This window comes from Saccoglossus kowalevskii, chromosome 16, assembly GCF_978046115.1.
Source record: "Saccoglossus kowalevskii chromosome 16, keSacKowa6.1, whole genome shotgun sequence".
In the NCBI taxonomy this organism is placed as follows: Eukaryota; Metazoa; Hemichordata; class Enteropneusta; family Harrimaniidae; genus Saccoglossus; species Saccoglossus kowalevskii.
Window position 1 is genome coordinate 16,806,434 of NC_140656.1, and position 19,791 is coordinate 16,826,224.

The window sequence follows — 19,791 nt, forward strand, 5'->3', positions numbered from 1 at the left end:
TACACCACATGTGGTGGGAAATGTTCGTCTTCTGTTTCAGAAAATGTTTAATGGAACACAAGGCAAACCTTTTTAAAGTTTTACTGATCACAGTGAAACAAAAATGAGCATAAGCCATGTCCACATTTGTAGTGTTCAGGCTTCACAAAATATGGGCTAAGATTTAAGCTACCGATAATCTTGTATGTTTGCATGTGAAATGGCATTACCAAAATGAATAGTTATGAATATAATAGTAAATCTTCCAAATGAACATTGAATACATTGGCATTTTGCACATTTAGCACACTTTGTTAACCTGTACTAAGGCTCTAGACAGGGTCTTAAAAACCGGCCAAATAAAATCCATACTCAGCGTTTCTTATCCTGTGCTAAGTGTTCACACTCACACATTATAAAATAACACCTTGAATATAAGTGTGAACTCAGTAGATAAATATAAGAATGAATGTAAAAAATTTATGTAGCGTATACTACTATCGGTAATACGCTTGATAAGAAACTACAAACTAATAGAATATATTGACAGCACAATCCCAAGTACTGGCAAGAATCAAAATACAGAAATTAAATACCGGTACTCATGAACATATACTTTCGGATAAATTATAAATTCTATATGCATGGAAATGTTAGTTAATCATAATCAGTTCCTTGCATAAAGTTTAAATATCATATATTGCATGTCACTGAAAGCCCTAGTCTACATAACATATGATTTACTATGTAATAAACATAAATACATAAGCTTTCAAAGACGACTGAACCATAATACAATGAAAGTAGAAAAATGTTATTTTTGTCCATTGTACTAGTTAGTATCAACTAGAGATTGAAATCATGTGTCCTTATTCTGAATGGTCTGGATGGTGTCCGATGTGGCGTAGATTTATCTTTACTTTCATCCTCTGGAAGCTGATCACCGTCATCGTCCATTTTCTTGTGTCGTATCATGTCTGTTATAACTCTATCCATTCTAGCTACTTTCTTCCGACTGCTGCCTTGTCCACCACTCCCTACAATGGATTAAAGTGCACAATTAAGAAAGACAAAATCAACAAGTTTCAATACATATTTTATTGAAATCATATTTTTATTTGAGATCTAGATAAATACAACAAATTTTGTCACTTTCCACAAATTTTAAACCCAGTTATTCATAATTTCTCTAAAATTGTAACCAGGAAATTTGTAATCCTGTGAGTTTGCAGAGGGATTACAGCAATTGCGCTCATGTTAGTCGGGACCCACTCGGGACCCATTCAGCATGTGCAAAATCATACATATGATGACTTGAAATCACATTCATTTGCTGTTATTGTATTTATAGGAATAATCATTGGGTACATTAACGACAAAGAAGGATTTGAAGAACAGTTATTTTTGTCTATGTTGATAGAGCATTGCAAGCTGAAACCAGTTGCAGCAGCACATAAATATGCTGCTTGCATCATAGACAACATTCTGGGTTCATTTTATTCATTACTACAGCATCCAAACATATATAGCTGCATTTCCCTCCATTGTCATGTCATACTACCGGTAGTATGAATCAGTATATGTTTTCTTAAATTCACCACCAAGGGCATGATTTTGGCAGCAAATTTTGTTCCTGACTCTCTATTGGGATCAAGATCTGTAATGTGAATACCACTAGAGAGTCTTTTGAAGTCGCAATATTTGAGCTGACATTGATTTATGGTCCTATGCAACTTGGGGTTTATTTTAACCTATAGCCACCTAATCACAACCATGATGTGTCGATAGCAAGCTGATGATGGGTGATTAATTTGTTTTGTAAAACAGCTATCCTGAGTCCCATGTTTGTTCATACATGACACATAGGAGTAGATTACTAGTATAAAGAAGTTATGCAGTTGATACAGACATTGGTGTATGACTTGGGTAGCAGAGGATCCTATGTATGGTTTTTTTTCCAAGGCATATGTGTAAAAATCATTTATTTTCGTATCTTTGTTCTCTATTTTATTTTATATATATCGCATTGCAATGTTCTTCAAATTTATTTAAACTGTAATTAGAATTTAATGTTTTTGTTCTATTGCTGTACATTATCTTATCATCATTCATCTTTTTATATTTTCATTTATATAGTATTTTTTAGTTTTTAGTTTTATTTTATATAATTACATTGCAATTTATTCTTATATTTTAACTGTCATTTATATATTACATTGCAATTTTTTTATTTTAAACGTCCTATAAGCACGATTACTACTACTACTTTAAACAAAGTTTCTATTATATTTTCATTTATCTTTAATATTTTCGGTTTCTGTAAAGCTTCATACCAGTTTTGTTGTGAATCTAGGGTGCTGGACAACTCGACCCATTTTTCATTGGACAACTCGACCCAGGACCCCTAGACATCTCGACCCACCTATTTTGGACGACCCGCCGCCTTATATATATTTTTGCTGTACAAAATAAAAAATGCCGTACTGAGGAAATGTATTCTTGCCGTGTCGACGTGTGTCACATCGATGTTACGTTATATACACCTACCCACCGCGTTAAATGGTAGAACCAAAGATGGCGGTCGATTTGCGTTTAAGGTTCGGTTCGATCATGTTCCCTGTTTTCAATGTTTCGAATTATTAAATGTCGTTCATTCAAACACAGCATTCATATTCATATACGCAATATCGCGAGAATTTTAAGTTATCAAAGAGCAACATTATCAACGTTGAACTAGATAGAGGTTCGCGTCGCCACACTTAGATAGGGTCGGGTCGATGCGGTGGGTCGAGATGCCCAGGGTGTCTGGGTCGAGATGTCCAATTTGGGTCGAAGTGTCATGGGTCGAGACATTTTTGGGTCGAGATGTCTAGAAATCTGAATCTACAGTGCAAATGGATTATAAAGTGCTTCAATCGTGTTATAGAAATGTTGACTTTGGTTGATAAGTCATGCTGTAACTTTCAAAGTTGAAAATAGTTTGCCAAAACATCCAAAAAAAAAATTGTAGAAAAATGCATAAAAGCAACAAAAATCCTACATCAAAATTTTGATGGGAAATGAAGACACCCAAAGGGTTAAGACTAGAAGTGTTACTTCTTAATTGACTGAGATCAATCACACTGTGTTGATAATTTGTTTTTTTTATAATGCTGATAAGAATTTCTGTATCTGTTTCAATTTCTAGTCTTGGTTTTAAAAACTTGTCAGAGACGTCTCCTCTTATTAGTGACATTGTGATCATTTTTCTTCTAGGTCAATTAAAAATCAGAAGTTTAACAAAGTTTATGTTTTAATTAAAATACAGTAACACTTCAACAAGTGGAAGTAATTCAATGGTAAATTACAAAGTTGTTTTTTGCAAGCATCGGGGTTATTGTATACTGTGTTTCTGAGAAGTTAATGAATAGGGCACACATTGTATAGGAATCCCTGTTGCTATAGTAAACTCATCCAACAATAGCCAGATTTCGACACATTTGAAAAAGAATACATTAGCTTTCAAGAAGAACATTTTATATTCACTGTCTCAGTTATACACAAGAATGTTTTCTTTTGCCAAATGTCAATAGTGTTTGCTGTAATGAATGCACTAATAAAGACAATAATATCCTTGGTCAAGACAATAGTATATACACAAACACAAAGGCAATCAGTTCGGCTAGTAAGGGTCTCTTCCTGTGTCTATTAAAAGTGTGAAAATCATCAAGTCTACTTTTTTTGTGTACCTCCTAGCACACCCACATGTGCTTGGTGGAATCACTGGACAAGCAGACACAAAAATAGTGAGCTAAACAGGAAATTTAAAACAAACCTGGAGTTCTCCTCGGTGTTACATGTAGTGAAGTATTATCCATATCTGCATTTAACTCATCAAAATCGTCAAACTCTGTGGGTTCCTCTGTCCTAAAAAAAAGATAAAATAAACTATATTTTAAGCCTGGTTTAATTAATCAGTAAATCTACCACACACCAAAGCAGATGTTTAGTTAGAATGATACAATTGGTGTGATGTGAATAATATTGCTATAACATGACAACAATATAAAAAGATGTTTTTTTGTTGTTGTTTTTTCATTCAGCTTACCTTAGTTGTAGAATTTACTCATGTGTATATGTATACTACATATACCAGTATTATTGGGAATAAGTAAATAAATGAAAGCATGGAAAAACAGGTACAATTTACACCCATACTAATAGGACATTTAATACAATTTCATTTCAAACACTTACTGTGCATTTACTTCCTGCTCATCTCTGCCTTCATCCGAGTTCTGGGCAGCCTCTACGTCATCATGTTTTTCCTCTTCGTCGTCCGGTAGTTTTCTTTTAGGACATACCCAGTCCAATTCTAAAGTCCCAACTTTATCAAGTTTTTCGTATAAAGCTACGATAACACTGGGAGGCGGCTCCCATGTGCGCCTGTCTTTACATTTGTCGGCTTTCTCCTTGTCCTCCTCACTGTCACTACATAGCACTTCAAAATCACCGGTGCCGACGTCTTCTCGGTTACTTGACTCTGTCTGTTGCGTTTGCATTGCCTCAATAGGGGATCCAGTTCCCGTTGCATCCTTCTCCGACGATTCTGCGTCCATAGCAACAAGTCTGTCGATCATATCTGGCGAGGATGTGGGGAATAAGATTATTAGCCACCAGAGGGCGGTGTCACCTGTGAACGTGACCCTGGACGAACAAAAACCAAAACGAAACCACAACAACCTCACTCAACAAAACAAATACTTGAATTAGATGGCAAGGCGTTGTTTTCCTTCACAGATATGTAACTTTACAAATTCACCCAGCTCTTTTCAACATCAGAAATCCTCAGTTTATCTAGTTCCTCACACTGACCATACCATGTACAATACTCGTCCAAACGTCGTTCTAATTAGGCCAAATAAGTGGAAGTTGCCGACAGTTGTTTAGCATTCACAGCCGCCATCTTTGATTCTTGATGCATAAAGAGGAATTTGCAACTGTAAATTCGTAAGATGAGGTTATGTGTAAACACAGAAAATACAATGTTTGAAATTTAATTTGGAAATATGAATTTTGATATGAATATCGTCGTAAAACTTTTAAATTGTCAATTATCTACATTTTACCCTAAAGTGGGATAATTATGGCTTGCCGTAAGTTGATACTAGAAACGAGGCGATAGTTTTGAATTGCCGACCAGCTGTAGACCACGCTGTCACCTGTGTTGTTGTACATCTATCTTAACGATTTAGCCCATTATGAAATTATTACTGCATATTATTTTCAGCATTTTGTTTATTCTTGGGGTTGCTGTAATTTGTGATGCCCTAGGTGAGGTGATATGGGGTGTGAATTCGGGCGGAGAAGAGCACATAGACTCGTATGGAATACATTATCAAGCTGATCCTTTGCAAGGAATACAGGGAATCGCGTCGGATTTCGGTAAATCGTTACACATCAGTCGAGTGCCTCAGCAGGACCAGCTTCTGTACCAGACGGAGAGGTACGACTTGGACAGTTTTGGCTATGAAATCCCAATAGAAGAAGACGGCGATTACGTCCTTGTTATGAAATTTTCCGAAGTGTACTTCACGGCTTCAAACCAAAAGGTGAGCGAGTACAAATAAAACGCATTTCAACCCCGAAGGCAAATGCGGAAGCACATTTAATAGGCTTTCTGTCTGAACATTTCCCACCAATATGGATCGCGTTACATGCACTCCTGTTGCGATTTGGTAGTTGTTGTTTTTTTAGTCGATTCATACCTATTTTTTCAGAGTATAATTATACAGGTTGGCCGTTATCAATTGTCCGTTTGCCCAAAATACTGTCGAGTTAAACAATGCAATATATTATACGTGTCCATTTTAACATTTGTTTTTTTTGGAAACTCATAGAAAAAAACCTTTAGTAATATTCTGTAAAAGAATTTTATTAATATTTAAATAATTTAAAAAAATGTTCTGTATTTGTGGCATTTCATAATTTTTATGACCAACTAATATACAATTTAAATAATACAAATATTTCGGCAAACCGTTTTTAACTTGTTTATCATTGTCATCAAAGTATGAAATGCACATTACAATCTTAAAATTATGTTTAAAACTTTATTTAAATATTTTTCTGCAAATACAAAAATATATTTCCTGAAACGCAAACTTAGGTCATTGTCTCTCTCATTCATTGTTGCAACCCGTTGTCTCGAGACAATAGATTCACTCAAACGAGCCAAATAAAAGAGTGTCTTCACACAATTAAAATGTGTGCTTCATTGCCCATGCACTTCTCGTGTATAACATGGGGTCAAAGTTCATTTTTTTTATTTTCTCAATGGCGCATCTGAATGCCCTCAATCCACGCCACTCTGTCACTTCTGATTGGTTGTTCTGCTGGAAATGTAAATTGGTTGCCAAGATTATTTCTCGATTATAGTAATGAATTATATATCTAAAAAGGGGAGCTACTGTGCAATTTTTGGTTACCATAGTAATGGTAATTTTCTAAGGTTGATATATGTTGATAATTTATATAATAGCAGCAGCCATGCATGATCTAGCAGGTGTCTGTTTATATTTACCAGTATAAATAGCTTGTTGTGTAATGATTGCCTTACACACTAGTGTTGCGGTATTTTAATTCAAATACATATGCAATGTATGTAAGCTGGATTACTGTATTCCAGCAGGGATACATGTCTGGTTGAAAACAGCTAAATGCCTTTTGCATGACCTCTTAAGGTCACACATCCTTGTATTTTCAGGGGTATTGTAAAATGTTTGCTCTCAACAGCATTAAATTATTATTAGGCCAAATTTGTATTTCTGGTAACCCCACCAATATCCATGCAAATCAGCTATGGTTTATAACTCCAATGTTGTATTTTTTGTTTTGTTTCATTTACTGTAAAATGACTAATTGTCACTGGGTTTAAATTTCACTGATTTACCATCTCAGGCATATTCAGTGGGTTTTAAATTCACGGTTTTATCATTTAGATAATGTGTTCTATGCTAAATTTTACATATTCACTGGGTTTTAATTTAGCGCATTTTCCAGTCAGCAAAATAAGCCAAATTAAAACCCAGTGAATAATTAATTCTTTTACAGTACTCCTTTCTATGCACTTGCAGTGAATGACTAGCACATTTTTGTGTGTATTTTTCTGTGATACTATAGTGAAATCTCCACAAAGTACCAGGATGTGTGACCTCAGAAGGGTAACATATTAGTCATTTTTTTCTTGCTTAAATAGTAATAATTATGTTATCAATACAAGTGGGCAAGATGAAGAGTGGTTATCATCTAGGCATGTTTGTTGCATGCATGTGTTATATTTTATTTATGTATACAGTGTGACACATTTAAAATATTTGATGAGCATTCACACTAATTAATTATAAATCAACTAATTCCCGACATTTAAATATATTGTCTAGTGCTCAGTGTGAGGATAGTATGGTAACATATCACTGTTGTTACTATAGTGAAAGTGATACTTTAGTATCGTACAAATATTCATTTAAATATTTCAAATAGTTTTCATAAACACATGTAAAACATTTTGCCAATCACAAACTAGAATAAAAAACAATAACATGTTAATAATAATAAAATAAAAAAATCATAACAAGAAAACATGTGATTTAACATATTCTTATTCTTGTACAAATCACCACAAATACTGCTCTGGCTTTGTCATGTTTTCTTCTACCAGTCTAAATTCTAAAAGGGAAATGCCATGTGTCTTTAACTCTTTCTCTACCACCCTCTTTTCCTCACAAATTCACAAAATATTTTATAGTTCCTTCAAAAGATTGGAACAAAATTAACCAATTTTTTTTTAGTAAAAACTGATTATTGACTCAAATTTTGTTTGTTGGCTCTAAAATTAGGATTCATTTCCAGAAATATTGAAATATTGAATATTTAATGCGTGTTACCAAAACATTAAAAATTGATTCTTACATACTGTTACAATGATAAAAAAAAAAATGAAGCGTATTTTCTTTATTAACAAAGATGTACCAATAAGAAAATCATACAATTTGTGCCCTCACTCAAAAATGATTGGCATACCCTAAGTTATTTGTTTTCATAACGTTTACTCCTGACTTCCATTAACGTTTAAAGTGTTGCCGAGAAGAATGATGTGACAGGCGATCTTTGGTTGTTAGGTATCAAAATAAAGTCTCCATTCCCTGATTGACCGATAATTATCGTTTTGGTTGAATGGCAATTGAGTTGAACAGGCTCCAACAAGTGGGTTATTTGGATATCACCTGTTAGATCGTTATCAGTTCTCACTAACCCATTACATTGACAGTATCAAGTATGGATAAGTGGTTAAATACATTACGTCAATTCCCCGGTCTACTATTGAACATTAGAATACCATTCTTCACACTATTTTCTGTTTTGTATAAATTCCACACATTGTTTTTGAGTTGCTAAATTATATCAAATGATGACCACTTTATTGAAGAATATAAGAAAAAAAGTGCAAACAAACAAACAGTACACAAATTTGTCAACGGATATATGTAACATGGGAATAATGATAATGGGAATAAATGAAAATATGCTTGTTTGTATTGATTAAATTAAAAATGTGAATTTGGAAACTAATTTTAAACACTGAACATGAAACAAATTAAATATATAGTCATAACTTTCTTTTGCAGTAATCATACCTCTATAGTTTACATTGGGAAAACAAAATACATATGAAGGAGTTATATGAACAATGTTTAATGCTTTCAAAAATATGTAATAAATGTTTGATTTGAATCAACAAAACATCCTCTGAAATAGACAATACACATTTCTTTTTCAGTGATATACTGTAGAATACTTTATTTACGCTTGGAATTTATTTTTGTTATTTTCGCTGCAAGGGATGATACAGTGAAAACAAAATCCAGCGAATATACATTTTTTCCTATAATTTACATTCAGTGAAAATAAACTCATAGTATTTTCATAGTCGTATTCATGATATAATAATTCTAATATTTTAAAGACTCTATGAGTTATCATTCTTCTAATAGATGAAAAATTATACTGAAAATTTTACTGATGCTCATAATTTTCCTGATTCCAGTAATTTTTCCTGTTCAGTTCCATATTATTTATCTTGAGTCCGATAATTTTTCCTGATTCTTGTAAGTTTCCTGATTTATAGAATTTTTTTTTTCATTGTACATAGAATGTTTTGTGCTGCTTCCATTGATTTACTGAATACAAGTCTTGTTCCATCATTTGAAGAAAGTGTTTACATGTTCCGAGTAACGATAATAATATTCGGTTGGGATTTAAAATCACAGAACATACAGAATGGACAAAATAACATAAGGCATTTGTGTACAGATATATCAGATTTGCAAACAAATAGAATGTACCAGCAGTAATGTATTATTCTTTACTTTTACATCAGCAGTTCAGCTAAATATAGTTTTCCACATAGTAGAAATATCATATACATGTAAATATAATAGTTAAAAAAAAAAAATGATGATAACAGCCTGCATTCAAATTACTAGTATTGCTTTACTATTGAATGCTTGAAACAGATACTCAAATGACATGCAAATTAATATGCAAATTATATGCAAATATTATGCAAATTAGTTTAGATTTTGCATTTTCGGAGTTTTATGGCATACATGAAGGCAACAGGGACAACAACTTTTGGAATTGTGAAATTGGCATTGATATATATAAATTTGTTTCCTCAGAAATAACCAGGATATTGATACAAAACTAAAATCACTTGTGCTGTTGACATAAAACCGAATACATAATTAGCATACACAATGTACATATGCATGACAAGTTGTTTACCGAAATGATCCAAGAAAAATGGCCGACTGGTGGCCATTTTAGACGCAACATTTTCTGTATATGTAATATTTGGATGATATAGGACACAATTAATGTATTTGATGTTTTTATATATGATTCTATTTGGGGTGCACTTCTAATTAATCAAAGACAGTACACAAATGAGTCAGAGGCTGTTTCTAAGGTTGTTGCTAAGGCGATTTTTATATGATGATTATGCTTTGGAATTGCAGGTACATGTTTTTATTTTTTCTAGTGGCCATTTTTTTTTTTTCGATGTCCATGCCAGTTAAACCGAAATGACAGTTTAGTCTTAGCACATAAGTTTTTTACCAAGAAATACATCAGTACCAAGCCTTTGATCGTTCATATTTGTTTTTGTTTTGCAGGTATTTGACATAGTTATCAATGAGCAACACACAGTTGTACCTGAACTAGATATTTACGACAAAGTTGGGAGAGGTACAGCACATGACGAGATGGTTCCTTTCACAATTACTCGTGGAAAACTTAAAGTGAATGGCGAGGTGTCGACGTTTAGTGGCACATTAAATGTGGAGTTTCTAAAGGTAAAAGAGTAACAACGTTAATAAGAGCGATGAGTATGAAGACGATTCCCGTTCGATTCTCGTACGATTTGCATTCGATTGACAAACAATTCACATATAATTTACACAAAAGTTTATACATGTATATAGCCAATTTTGTGTAGGAAAAATAGGAAGTAATGTTTAAACAAGTATAAAATAGCCTAGAAACAAATGAGTACTGGTAACGCATAAATATGTTTAAAAGAAAATGAATCATATGTATTATATAGTCTCAAATTATCAGCACTCAATTTAAAAAACAAATAAAATCTTTGAAACAAGGACATTGATTATGTTATTCCTTTCTGCACATTTGCAGACGCGTCAAGGAACACTATGAAATTATTTATAGCCTTGATATTCTCAGAAAATACTAAATTGATCTCTATTTGTCCCGCACAAAAATATTGTTAAATTAGCTGAAGTTGCTATATATCAAAATTTGAGTGAATTTATAGGTACATGTATTTCAATGGACGTTTTAATCGTACATGAATCGAACGTGAATCAAACCAAACACTTGTCTTCACACTCGCATGAAAGCTTCATAAAATAATGTATGCATATATGTATGTATGTATGCATGTTATATATTTACTCCAAGAACTGAGTTTGTTTGTTTTAAATTGTTTTCATTCCTTGGGTGTGATTCATTGTCAGATGTTATATCCAAGAAAAAAGGTTTTGCTCCTCGTCCCAGAGAAAATTGAAAAAATGATTTAATAATGCAATTTTAATATTTTTTACTGTAAAATACTTTAGTTCGCTTGGAATTAATTTTCGCTGGAGGAATGATTTTAGTGAAAATAAAATCTGGCGAATATAACTATATTTTCCATTTGACTCACCAAACATCAGTGAAAATAAATTCCATACAAAACACCCAAAATGTCTTTTCAGCGAAAATTATTTCCAGCTAAAATAAAGTTTTTACAGTACATGATATATTTTCAATACATACATTAAAGATTAATTTGAATTGATAAAGCATCCGCTGACGGACTCAAAAATACTTGAGTCAGGCGCTAACAATTACCAAAATTAGTAGCCCAAATGGACAAAATATGTGTTTTCTAGCACCAAGTGGGTTTGTTATTTTGATGTACTTGTATACACAATTGTGTGCATGGCTTCACCCACTGATGGACAATATTGTCTGGCTACTGGCTTGATTGCCGTCTCAGGCTTCCCTGATTTTTCAATTTTTGAGCCCTGTCTGAAAAATAAAAAAAATAAACATTTCTCCTTTCTACTTCATGTGGCGCAGTTCACTGGCATGCATGAGTTGCAAGTTTCAAACTGACATGTGCATTGATAAGAATCAAAATCCTTTACAAATCCTTATCCCTATATAATAATATTTAAATAATATCGGTAAACTGTAAAATACTGAAAAGAAGACGATTCAGCGAAAATAAAATCTAGCGAATATTACCTTTTTCCTATATTTCACATGCAACTCATCAAAAATCAGTGAAAATAAATTCCATACAAAACACCCAAAAGCGTTTTCAGCGAAAATTAATTCCAGCTAAAATAAAATATTTTACAGTATTGAATAATTTTAGAAAGATGTCCATAAATCACACGTTGTCGTTGTCTGATTGTATATTTGACAGGGTTATAGAGACAATCCGAAGATAAATGCCATGTATCTCATGAAAGGCACAATGAATGGTAAGTAGCTTACACAAATTAGGCATGACCTCGCATTTATTCTTATGTTTTGCCAAGAGAAAAAGTTGAACTTTTTGCTGACAATGGCTTGCATCTTTTCTTTATTGGTCCCACAGTAGCAGGATGCTTGCCGTTCTATCATGAAGACAGTTTCAAAGAGTTTATTGTGGAATCATCCTCCCTTACAAATTATTCACCTCAAAATGTCTCAGTAGTTCCATGGAAGGTGGCTGCAGGCTTATCAGTCTTCTACTTTTGTCCATAATTACTCATTAGCCACCCATTTTTGTAAATACATGATAGAATACAATTTAGTTGACTTTATTGGGCAGTTAGTCACATGACACCAACCTGACTCCCATATGGTCACCTGACGTATCTAGAATAAGATCGATTAAAAATGTCTCTTGATTCAAGTCCTATAATCTTGATAATTACTACTTGTAAAAGGAACAATATTTTTGCTGATTTAAATATGTTAATTTTCAGATGTTCCAAAATTACCACCAATTCCTGGGCTCGACTTAGACGAGGAAGAACCAGAGGAAGACTTGGAAGAGGACAAACCAATGAAACCCAAAGCAGGCAGGAAAACTTCAGGCCCCAAAACAGTAGATCCTTACGCGGCAGACGAGAGCAGTATGATGTTCCCTATTGTTATTGCAATTGGTGTATTTATTCCAACACTTTTTTGTCTATGTAGATTATAGGTATTTATATTTCTATAAAAAAAAATTTGTCCAGGTGTGTATATTTTTTAAGAAAAAAAAACAGAATGAACTTTTTTTCTCTCCGTGAATATTTTGTGGTTCCAAGTTATGTTGCACACTATGGTTGAGTTGTACTTGTCTTCTGTGCATATCATGTATTTTAGAATTTTTAAATTATGTTTCTCAACTTGTTGGGGTTGTCGGTGCAAACCACATGGGAAATTTACATGGATTATTGAAAACCAAGTGAGCATTCGTACATTAAATTCATCAAAATTGGCCGTTACTTTAGGGAAAATGCAAAAACAGCGATATTGATCATTTTCATGTCATCAATGGAGAACTGGTAACCAGCTAAATGGTGATCTGGTTTCCAGGCTTAGACTTTGTTCACAGTGACTAGAACTCCTGCAAAGGAAGTTGCTACAACTTCCGTTGGCAAAAATGAGCATTGATATTACTATGGCATATTGCTTGTATGAATTCTACAAGCATTTGTTTTATTTTATGTTGGATATTTATTTCAGACAATTTCAAAATTGCGCACTGGATTTAATGAATCTTTTCACCACCAGACTTCCTTGCACTATTTTTCTTATATTCTTCAATTTCTGGAAATTAACCCTAATTTTGGAGCCAACAGACAAAATTTGAGTCAATTTCCAGTTTTTGCTCAAAAATTTTAGCTATTATTGTCCTAATTTTCTGACGGAATGTGCAGACTATGAACAGGACTATTTTGGAAATTTGTGATGAAAACAGACAACTGGTGTTGAAAAGGTTAAAGAAAATTCAAAAAAAACTGTACATTTTGACATTCTGTAATATATTTTCGGTTCATTTAAACTAAAACCAAAATATTTAATGAGAACTGTGACAATGATGAGACACGCAGTGAAAAATAAAGATTTTACTGGTAGTAATAATTTGAGCGTTTTGAGCAATGTTTTTTTTTTACGATTTTAAAATGAGGTATCTTGCGATGGTCGATATGGATTCAAATCTATTTGGTCATATCAACAAATTGACATATCAACAAATTTGGTCATAGCAAATATTTTGTCTACTGCGTCTTGGCATTGAGAGGACTCAACAATGCTTGTCATATGCTGTTCCCCGACTTATACATCGCAGCAACCAAATATTGTTGAAGGGAGTCACTGATTGCAACTTTCTCTCCTGAAAAACCTAGTCACAGCGTCAATGTATTGTCAGACAATACATAAAATGCTTGTTTGCTCCCCTTTCTCCCAAATCTTAACCAGTGCCAAATTCAATCCAGAGAACCCAAAAATATGTTAATGTTGAAAATGATTATGACAATTAGGTTTTTCCAGTCTGTTAATTTTTAACCAGAAGTAATATATTCAAATAAGTTTTAACTGAAATACTTTTCAAAAACAAGATTTAAAAGTCAAATGCAATGAATGTTTTAATTACTGTTCTTTTTGTTGAATAACCAAATTTTTTTTTAATTCATCTTTTTAATTTTTTTTTCTTGGAAGAGAAGAGCGAATAATTTGTTTTCTTTTTTTGTCGAAAAATTTAAACGTTTACACTCCTCATGAATGTTCTTGGTACCATGTACAAAATGCAGAAACTTCAAAGATAATATAGTAAACATTGAAGCAGAAGATAATCTGCAGTGGATAATGGATATTGGGCCCTCATGACTTTCAACATCGAGAGGTGGCAGGGACAGACGAGATTAGATATGTTAAAAAAACCTGTTGACAAACAAATTGCCCACTGGTACTTTCAGCTATGTCCCAGACTCAATAGATGCATATGATGAAATAACTGTCAACTCTCGAACCAAATTTAAACTGTAAAAATAAACACTTTATAATACTGTAAAATAGTTTATTTTAACTGGAATTAATTTTCGTTGAATAGATTTTTTGGGTGTTTTGTATGGAATTTATTTTCACTGATTTTTGACGAGTTGAATGTAAAATATAGGAACAACGGTATATTCGCTGTATTCTATTTTCACTGAATCATTCCTTCAGTGAAAATAGCGGAAATTAATTCCAAGCGAAAATAAAGTATTCTACAGTAGGCAAGTTAAGGTGCTGTGCAATAGATCAACAATGTTGAATTTTAATTTTTGCAGTTTGTGTGAACAATATGTCACAGAACTACCACGTCTGAAGAAAGGTCACAGTGAAATGCTCACTGCTTACAAAATCCTGTGCATTCCATCTTGGGAATAAATTTTGTGAAAATATCACTTAACAACATGAGACTTTATATTTGGTATCACTACAATACTTTTACCAAATCGATTCAATGGTTTTTAATCTCGAGGAAATTTCTGACTTTCTCATCATTTGAACTGTGTCTGCATGGTCATAATAAAGTGGTTATATGAAAATGAAATTTTTCACTTTGCCAATACCTTGATTATTAACTAACCAAAATTTTATTATCGTTCATGTGTGCTTGAACCCCAAATTAAACTTGTTACGTTTTACAAAATAACCCCCCCCCCCTCAATTTGTTCAAAAAACAGACAATAGTAAAAGTTTGTCTGTCTGGGTGAAAATTAACAAATTGTAGAAAAATACAATATGTTGCACCAACATTTGGGATAAAAAAATGTATGTATAAAGGTCAATTCAGAAAGACCACATAACCTTGCGTATTAAATATAATACACATCCTCATATTTGTATATTTTTACGTAACTTATTCCACATTTATGTTTGTTGCCATGGTAACAGGGTTTTAGATACATGTGGGAGGTTCTATTTATGCTTATCGTTATTTTTTTTTTTTTATTTCTGAAATTCAAGATTTGTCTCTGTTTTGTTGTATGTATATTCTCCCCACCAAATAAAAAAAATTTATTGTAACTATTTGTTTTATAAAGTTTGATTTTGGTGTTTTGTTTGATATTCCTAGATGCTCCTACTGTTCTTGCTCACTTAGTTGAAAACTAAGCTCGTCCCAATTCTTGAAGCTTCTTCAAAATGTGAAAATATCTAGTTTGAAAATTACCTTGTCTTAAAGTGGGGGAGTCGTCATCTGCACATGTGTCAGATGGCCATAGCTTGTCATTGTTTATAAACAAGTATCTACCCATGAGCCTTTGCGTCATTAATCATAAAACAGGTTAATACAGATATCCCTCTTTTAGATTGATTGATGCTATGAAATCTAAATTATCAACAGTACACAAAGGCTAGAGTTTCCATTTTGAGAAAGTTTCTGCCGAGGTTTACCGATTGACTTGCCTAAGATCTATGATAGGTCACCTTCCTTTGTGCTTTCTGGCACTGTGAGAGTACCAAGCTGGAAAGTTGTTTGTCACTATATAGGGATCCCCCCCCCTTTTGCCAACTGTTTTTGTAAAATGCTTTCATGGTGTTGCCTATAAATTGTTGTCCTTCCCGGAAAGCTCGCCTTCAAAATTACTTAGATGGTGCCCTCGCATGTGACTGTTTAATCGATGGGTTCTCTGGGATTTTCCACCAGCACCCCAACCCTTAGCCAGGAAAAAATTGTGTGTTAATTGCCTGTACTGGAGAAAACCAAGGCTCCAACCTGCTTTCTGATTGCCAAACTAAGATCTCGCCTTATCAGAATACAAGCACTTTTGTACATGTTGGTTATCTTGATTATAGCATAGAACTCGGCCACCTCAGTACAAGTTCTCTCAGAGGCTAATAGACCATTTTCCGTTCACTGCGAGAATCCCGCATTATGCGTGAAATCGAACGTAAAAAACAAGACAAACAAAGGTCATAGCGTCGTAGTGGAGTCAAACATCGCGTAGGATTCGACAAACGCGAAAGTATTTTCGGGGACATTTCCATGCTTAATAATGTGCTGTCCAAATTTGATGATAGGCAATTCGATTAAGTAAGGGTATTCGGAAGCAATATTCCTCTGTCGAAGATCGGCCGGTCGATGTGAGCTACGAAATAAAGAAATTCTAGTTCAAAATCAAATCGTTCGATTTTTGCGGCAGACGTTCGACGTGCGTCTTTCATGCATCTCGTGAGATCTCGCAATTGTACGGAAAATCACCTATTGTTTTGCAAGTGCTGGACCAAACTGAGTTGGGCTTGTTCAAGTCACTGGTTCCCAGGAATGTTTTTTTTCTGATTTGCGAGCAACTCTCCTAAGTTGGGAAATGTCTGCTTAACTGTATTTGAGTAACAACAGTGTTTATGATATTCAAACTCTGAAGTAGATGGCTCTGTTGTTCCAGGAAAATTATCAACTTCCTTCTTTATAAGAGATAATACAGTCGTTATGTCATTATGCAAAACATTATAACACAAACAATATTCATAGAAAACAACTTTTTATGACTAGTAACTTTTTATGAGACCCAGGCTCATTTTCATTCAAACATTTTTCTACGGTAATGTGTTGTAACACCCCAGTGCCACTGCAGCTATGCACTCTTTGCTAGAATAGAATAACACTTCACAGAACACTGGCTAGAGGTCTTGGTGTGCCAGCGCCCTCAGTGGTGATGTCATCACCCGTAATAGGATAGCATGCATCCAATCAATATGCAGTTTTTAACGGTGAAATTGATTTCAGAAATGTTCCTTTAAAAATCAATATAGCCCACATCATTTGGTCTGCCGGATGTACAGTCGCCGATGTGACAATCTGCCCAATAAAATCTGGAGCAGACAGAGGAGGTAATATATTGCAACAATTTTCCTCAACAATTGAGGCATTAGAAATCTGATTATTCAGATTTTCCTTACAATATTAGCTCTACTCTCAGTTACCATGGAAACGACCAGGAAATCTTTGTCGACCCCAAGACTGATCCTCATTCGCTTGATCATGCAACCAATTTGTCCAGCAACCAGCAATTATCAGTTTGTGAATCCACTGATTTCCAATCCTGCCATTTCGCATTGCTTTACACAGCGTTTCTATTTTGAGGTGACACTAAGCTTGTGTTAAAATGGCCGCTTGTCCAAGACAGAAAATGGTTCCATGTGCAAAGAATCTGAACTTCAGTTCAGTTCACAATTTAAAAAAAAAAGAAAAGTAAAACTGAAATAACAGGCTACCAAAGGCGACGTAGAAGCTTCCTTTGCTTTGATAGATGATTCATTCTTTAAACAGTTTTCGGTCGCCTGCATGCTTGCGGGAAAAATTTGAAATGGTTGAGGTAAAGAGTACTGTCCAGGTGCTGGTGCAAATATGGTGCAAAGTAGTAAAATAATACACACTCACAATAAAATAGAATAGATTTAATCAGCCAGTTAATATATCTGTGTGTGTCACAAAGAGCCATTCACAATTTCAAGTTGATATGATACGAGTCAAATATCTTAAATCTTTTAAAAATATATATACTGATTTCATGTTAAAAAATAAAGCTGTAACATCTCAATCTCAAAATTCATCAGATTATAAAATGTAGGTAATGTCACACTGGTAGTGTAGTGGTTGGTGGCCCAAGTTCAACTCCTACCAGTGACTAAACATGAACACCAAAATAGTCTACCAGCCCTCAGTGAGTGTGCCAGGATAGTAGGATGATCACGCACATATATGTCATGTTGTACTACTGGGGTAAATCTGGTTTTCTGTTTCAAAATGCACTATTTACAGTCAGCTCTTGAAATTTCAGGAGAGACAACAGTGCAGACATTCAATATAGGGAACTGTTGCCCAACTCGAAAATATTACAAAAAATTACAAATAAATACAATATACTGTAAAAGGATTAATTATTCACTGGGTTTTAATTTTGCTTACTTCGCTGACTGGAAAATGCGCTAAATTAAAACCTGGTGAATATGTAAAATTGAGCATAAAACACATTATCTAAATGATAAAACCGTGAATTTAAAACTCACAGAATATGCCTGAAATGGTAAATCAGCGAAATTTAAACCCAGTGAAAATTAGTCATTTTACAGTAATCACATAGCAGCGAAGGTAATTACTTAAATCACTATGAAATACTTTATTTTCACCGGAATCAAGATTTATTCCTTCAGTGGAAACACGTTCTGGTGGAAAATTAAGGTTTTCTATAGTATCTCTGATTTATTGCAACTTGCCCATGACTTAATTACTGCAAACTGCATGCATTGACCAATTTCATTCAAACTTGGTGTTGTCTTATCGCGATTTCATTCAAAATTGATGCATCTTTTGTATTTCAGAGATGCAAGAACAAATGATGTGAATATTTCTACTTACATTCAATGTAGGATTCTCCTCCAATATTTAAATGCACTGCATTTAACAACCAGTCCTATATGTAGACTGGGCAAATTCCATACGAATAAAACTTATTTTTTGAGTGATACAATATAATCACAAGCAACCTGTCGGCTGAGATAGCTCCGATGTTAGCAATACAAATTTCAATTAAAGAACTGAAGATATCATTAGAAAATAAACAATATGTATAGTATCAAAGCAATCGGACTTGCTGTTTTCAACAAGAATTCGAAAATATCACTTTTTACCAAAAATGACAAAAATAATCATTAAAATTAGATAATTGAAGATATCATCACGAAATGAACAAGTCTGAGAGAGGTTTACCTGAGGTACCTATATGTATAGTATCAAAGCAATCAGACTTGCGATTTTTAACAAGAAGTCAAAAATATCACTTTTTACCAAAAAAAGACAAAAATAATTATTAAAATCAAAGAAAGCTTAGAAAGAACTCCCGTGTGCTGAGAGTATTGGAGACACATTAAAAATTAATTCAAAATTACTTGAACTTGAGATGTTGATGGAATAGCTGAAAATGAATTATGCAAATAAGGTAACGAACAGATTTAAGTGTAAAACTAATAAGGTCTGCACAATGTACCAAGTTTCATTGAAATGTGATTAGAACCAAAAAAATATTAATTATTATGCTAATTAGAGAATTAATATGAACAGATTTTAACCCAAAATTAATCAGGCTGTCTATTGTCCTAGACCATTGATGTACCAAGTTTTATTCAAATGTGATGATCAATACTTGAGATATACAGTATTAATTAATTATGTTAATT

At 33.5% G+C, this 19,791-nt stretch overlaps 2 protein-coding genes across 2 annotated transcripts; one reads left to right on the forward strand and one right to left on the reverse strand.

Annotated features, from left to right (window-relative positions):
• Window positions 1–793: 793 nt before the first annotated feature.
• LOC100370190 (PAXIP1-associated glutamate-rich protein 1A-like) lies at window positions 794–4,903 on the reverse strand. The gene is made up of 3 exons (XM_002730417.4): window positions 4,216–4,903; window positions 3,794–3,885; window positions 794–1,016 (listed from the first exon to the last, which is right to left on the reverse strand). The coding sequence occupies exons 1-3, from the start codon at window positions 4,596–4,598 to the stop codon at window positions 826–828; spliced, it is 666 nt and encodes a 221-aa protein (XP_002730463.1). The 5' UTR covers window positions 4,599–4,903; the 3' UTR covers window positions 794–825.
• A 238-nt stretch (window positions 4,904–5,141) lies between these two features.
• LOC100369747 (malectin-B-like) lies at window positions 5,142–12,856 on the forward strand. The gene is made up of 4 exons (XM_002730414.4): window positions 5,142–5,570; window positions 10,194–10,373; window positions 12,014–12,071; window positions 12,561–12,856. The coding sequence occupies exons 1-4, from the start codon at window positions 5,220–5,222 to the stop codon at window positions 12,779–12,781; spliced, it is 810 nt and encodes a 269-aa protein (XP_002730460.1). The 5' UTR covers window positions 5,142–5,219; the 3' UTR covers window positions 12,782–12,856.
• Window positions 12,857–19,791: the final 6,935 nt, after the last annotated feature.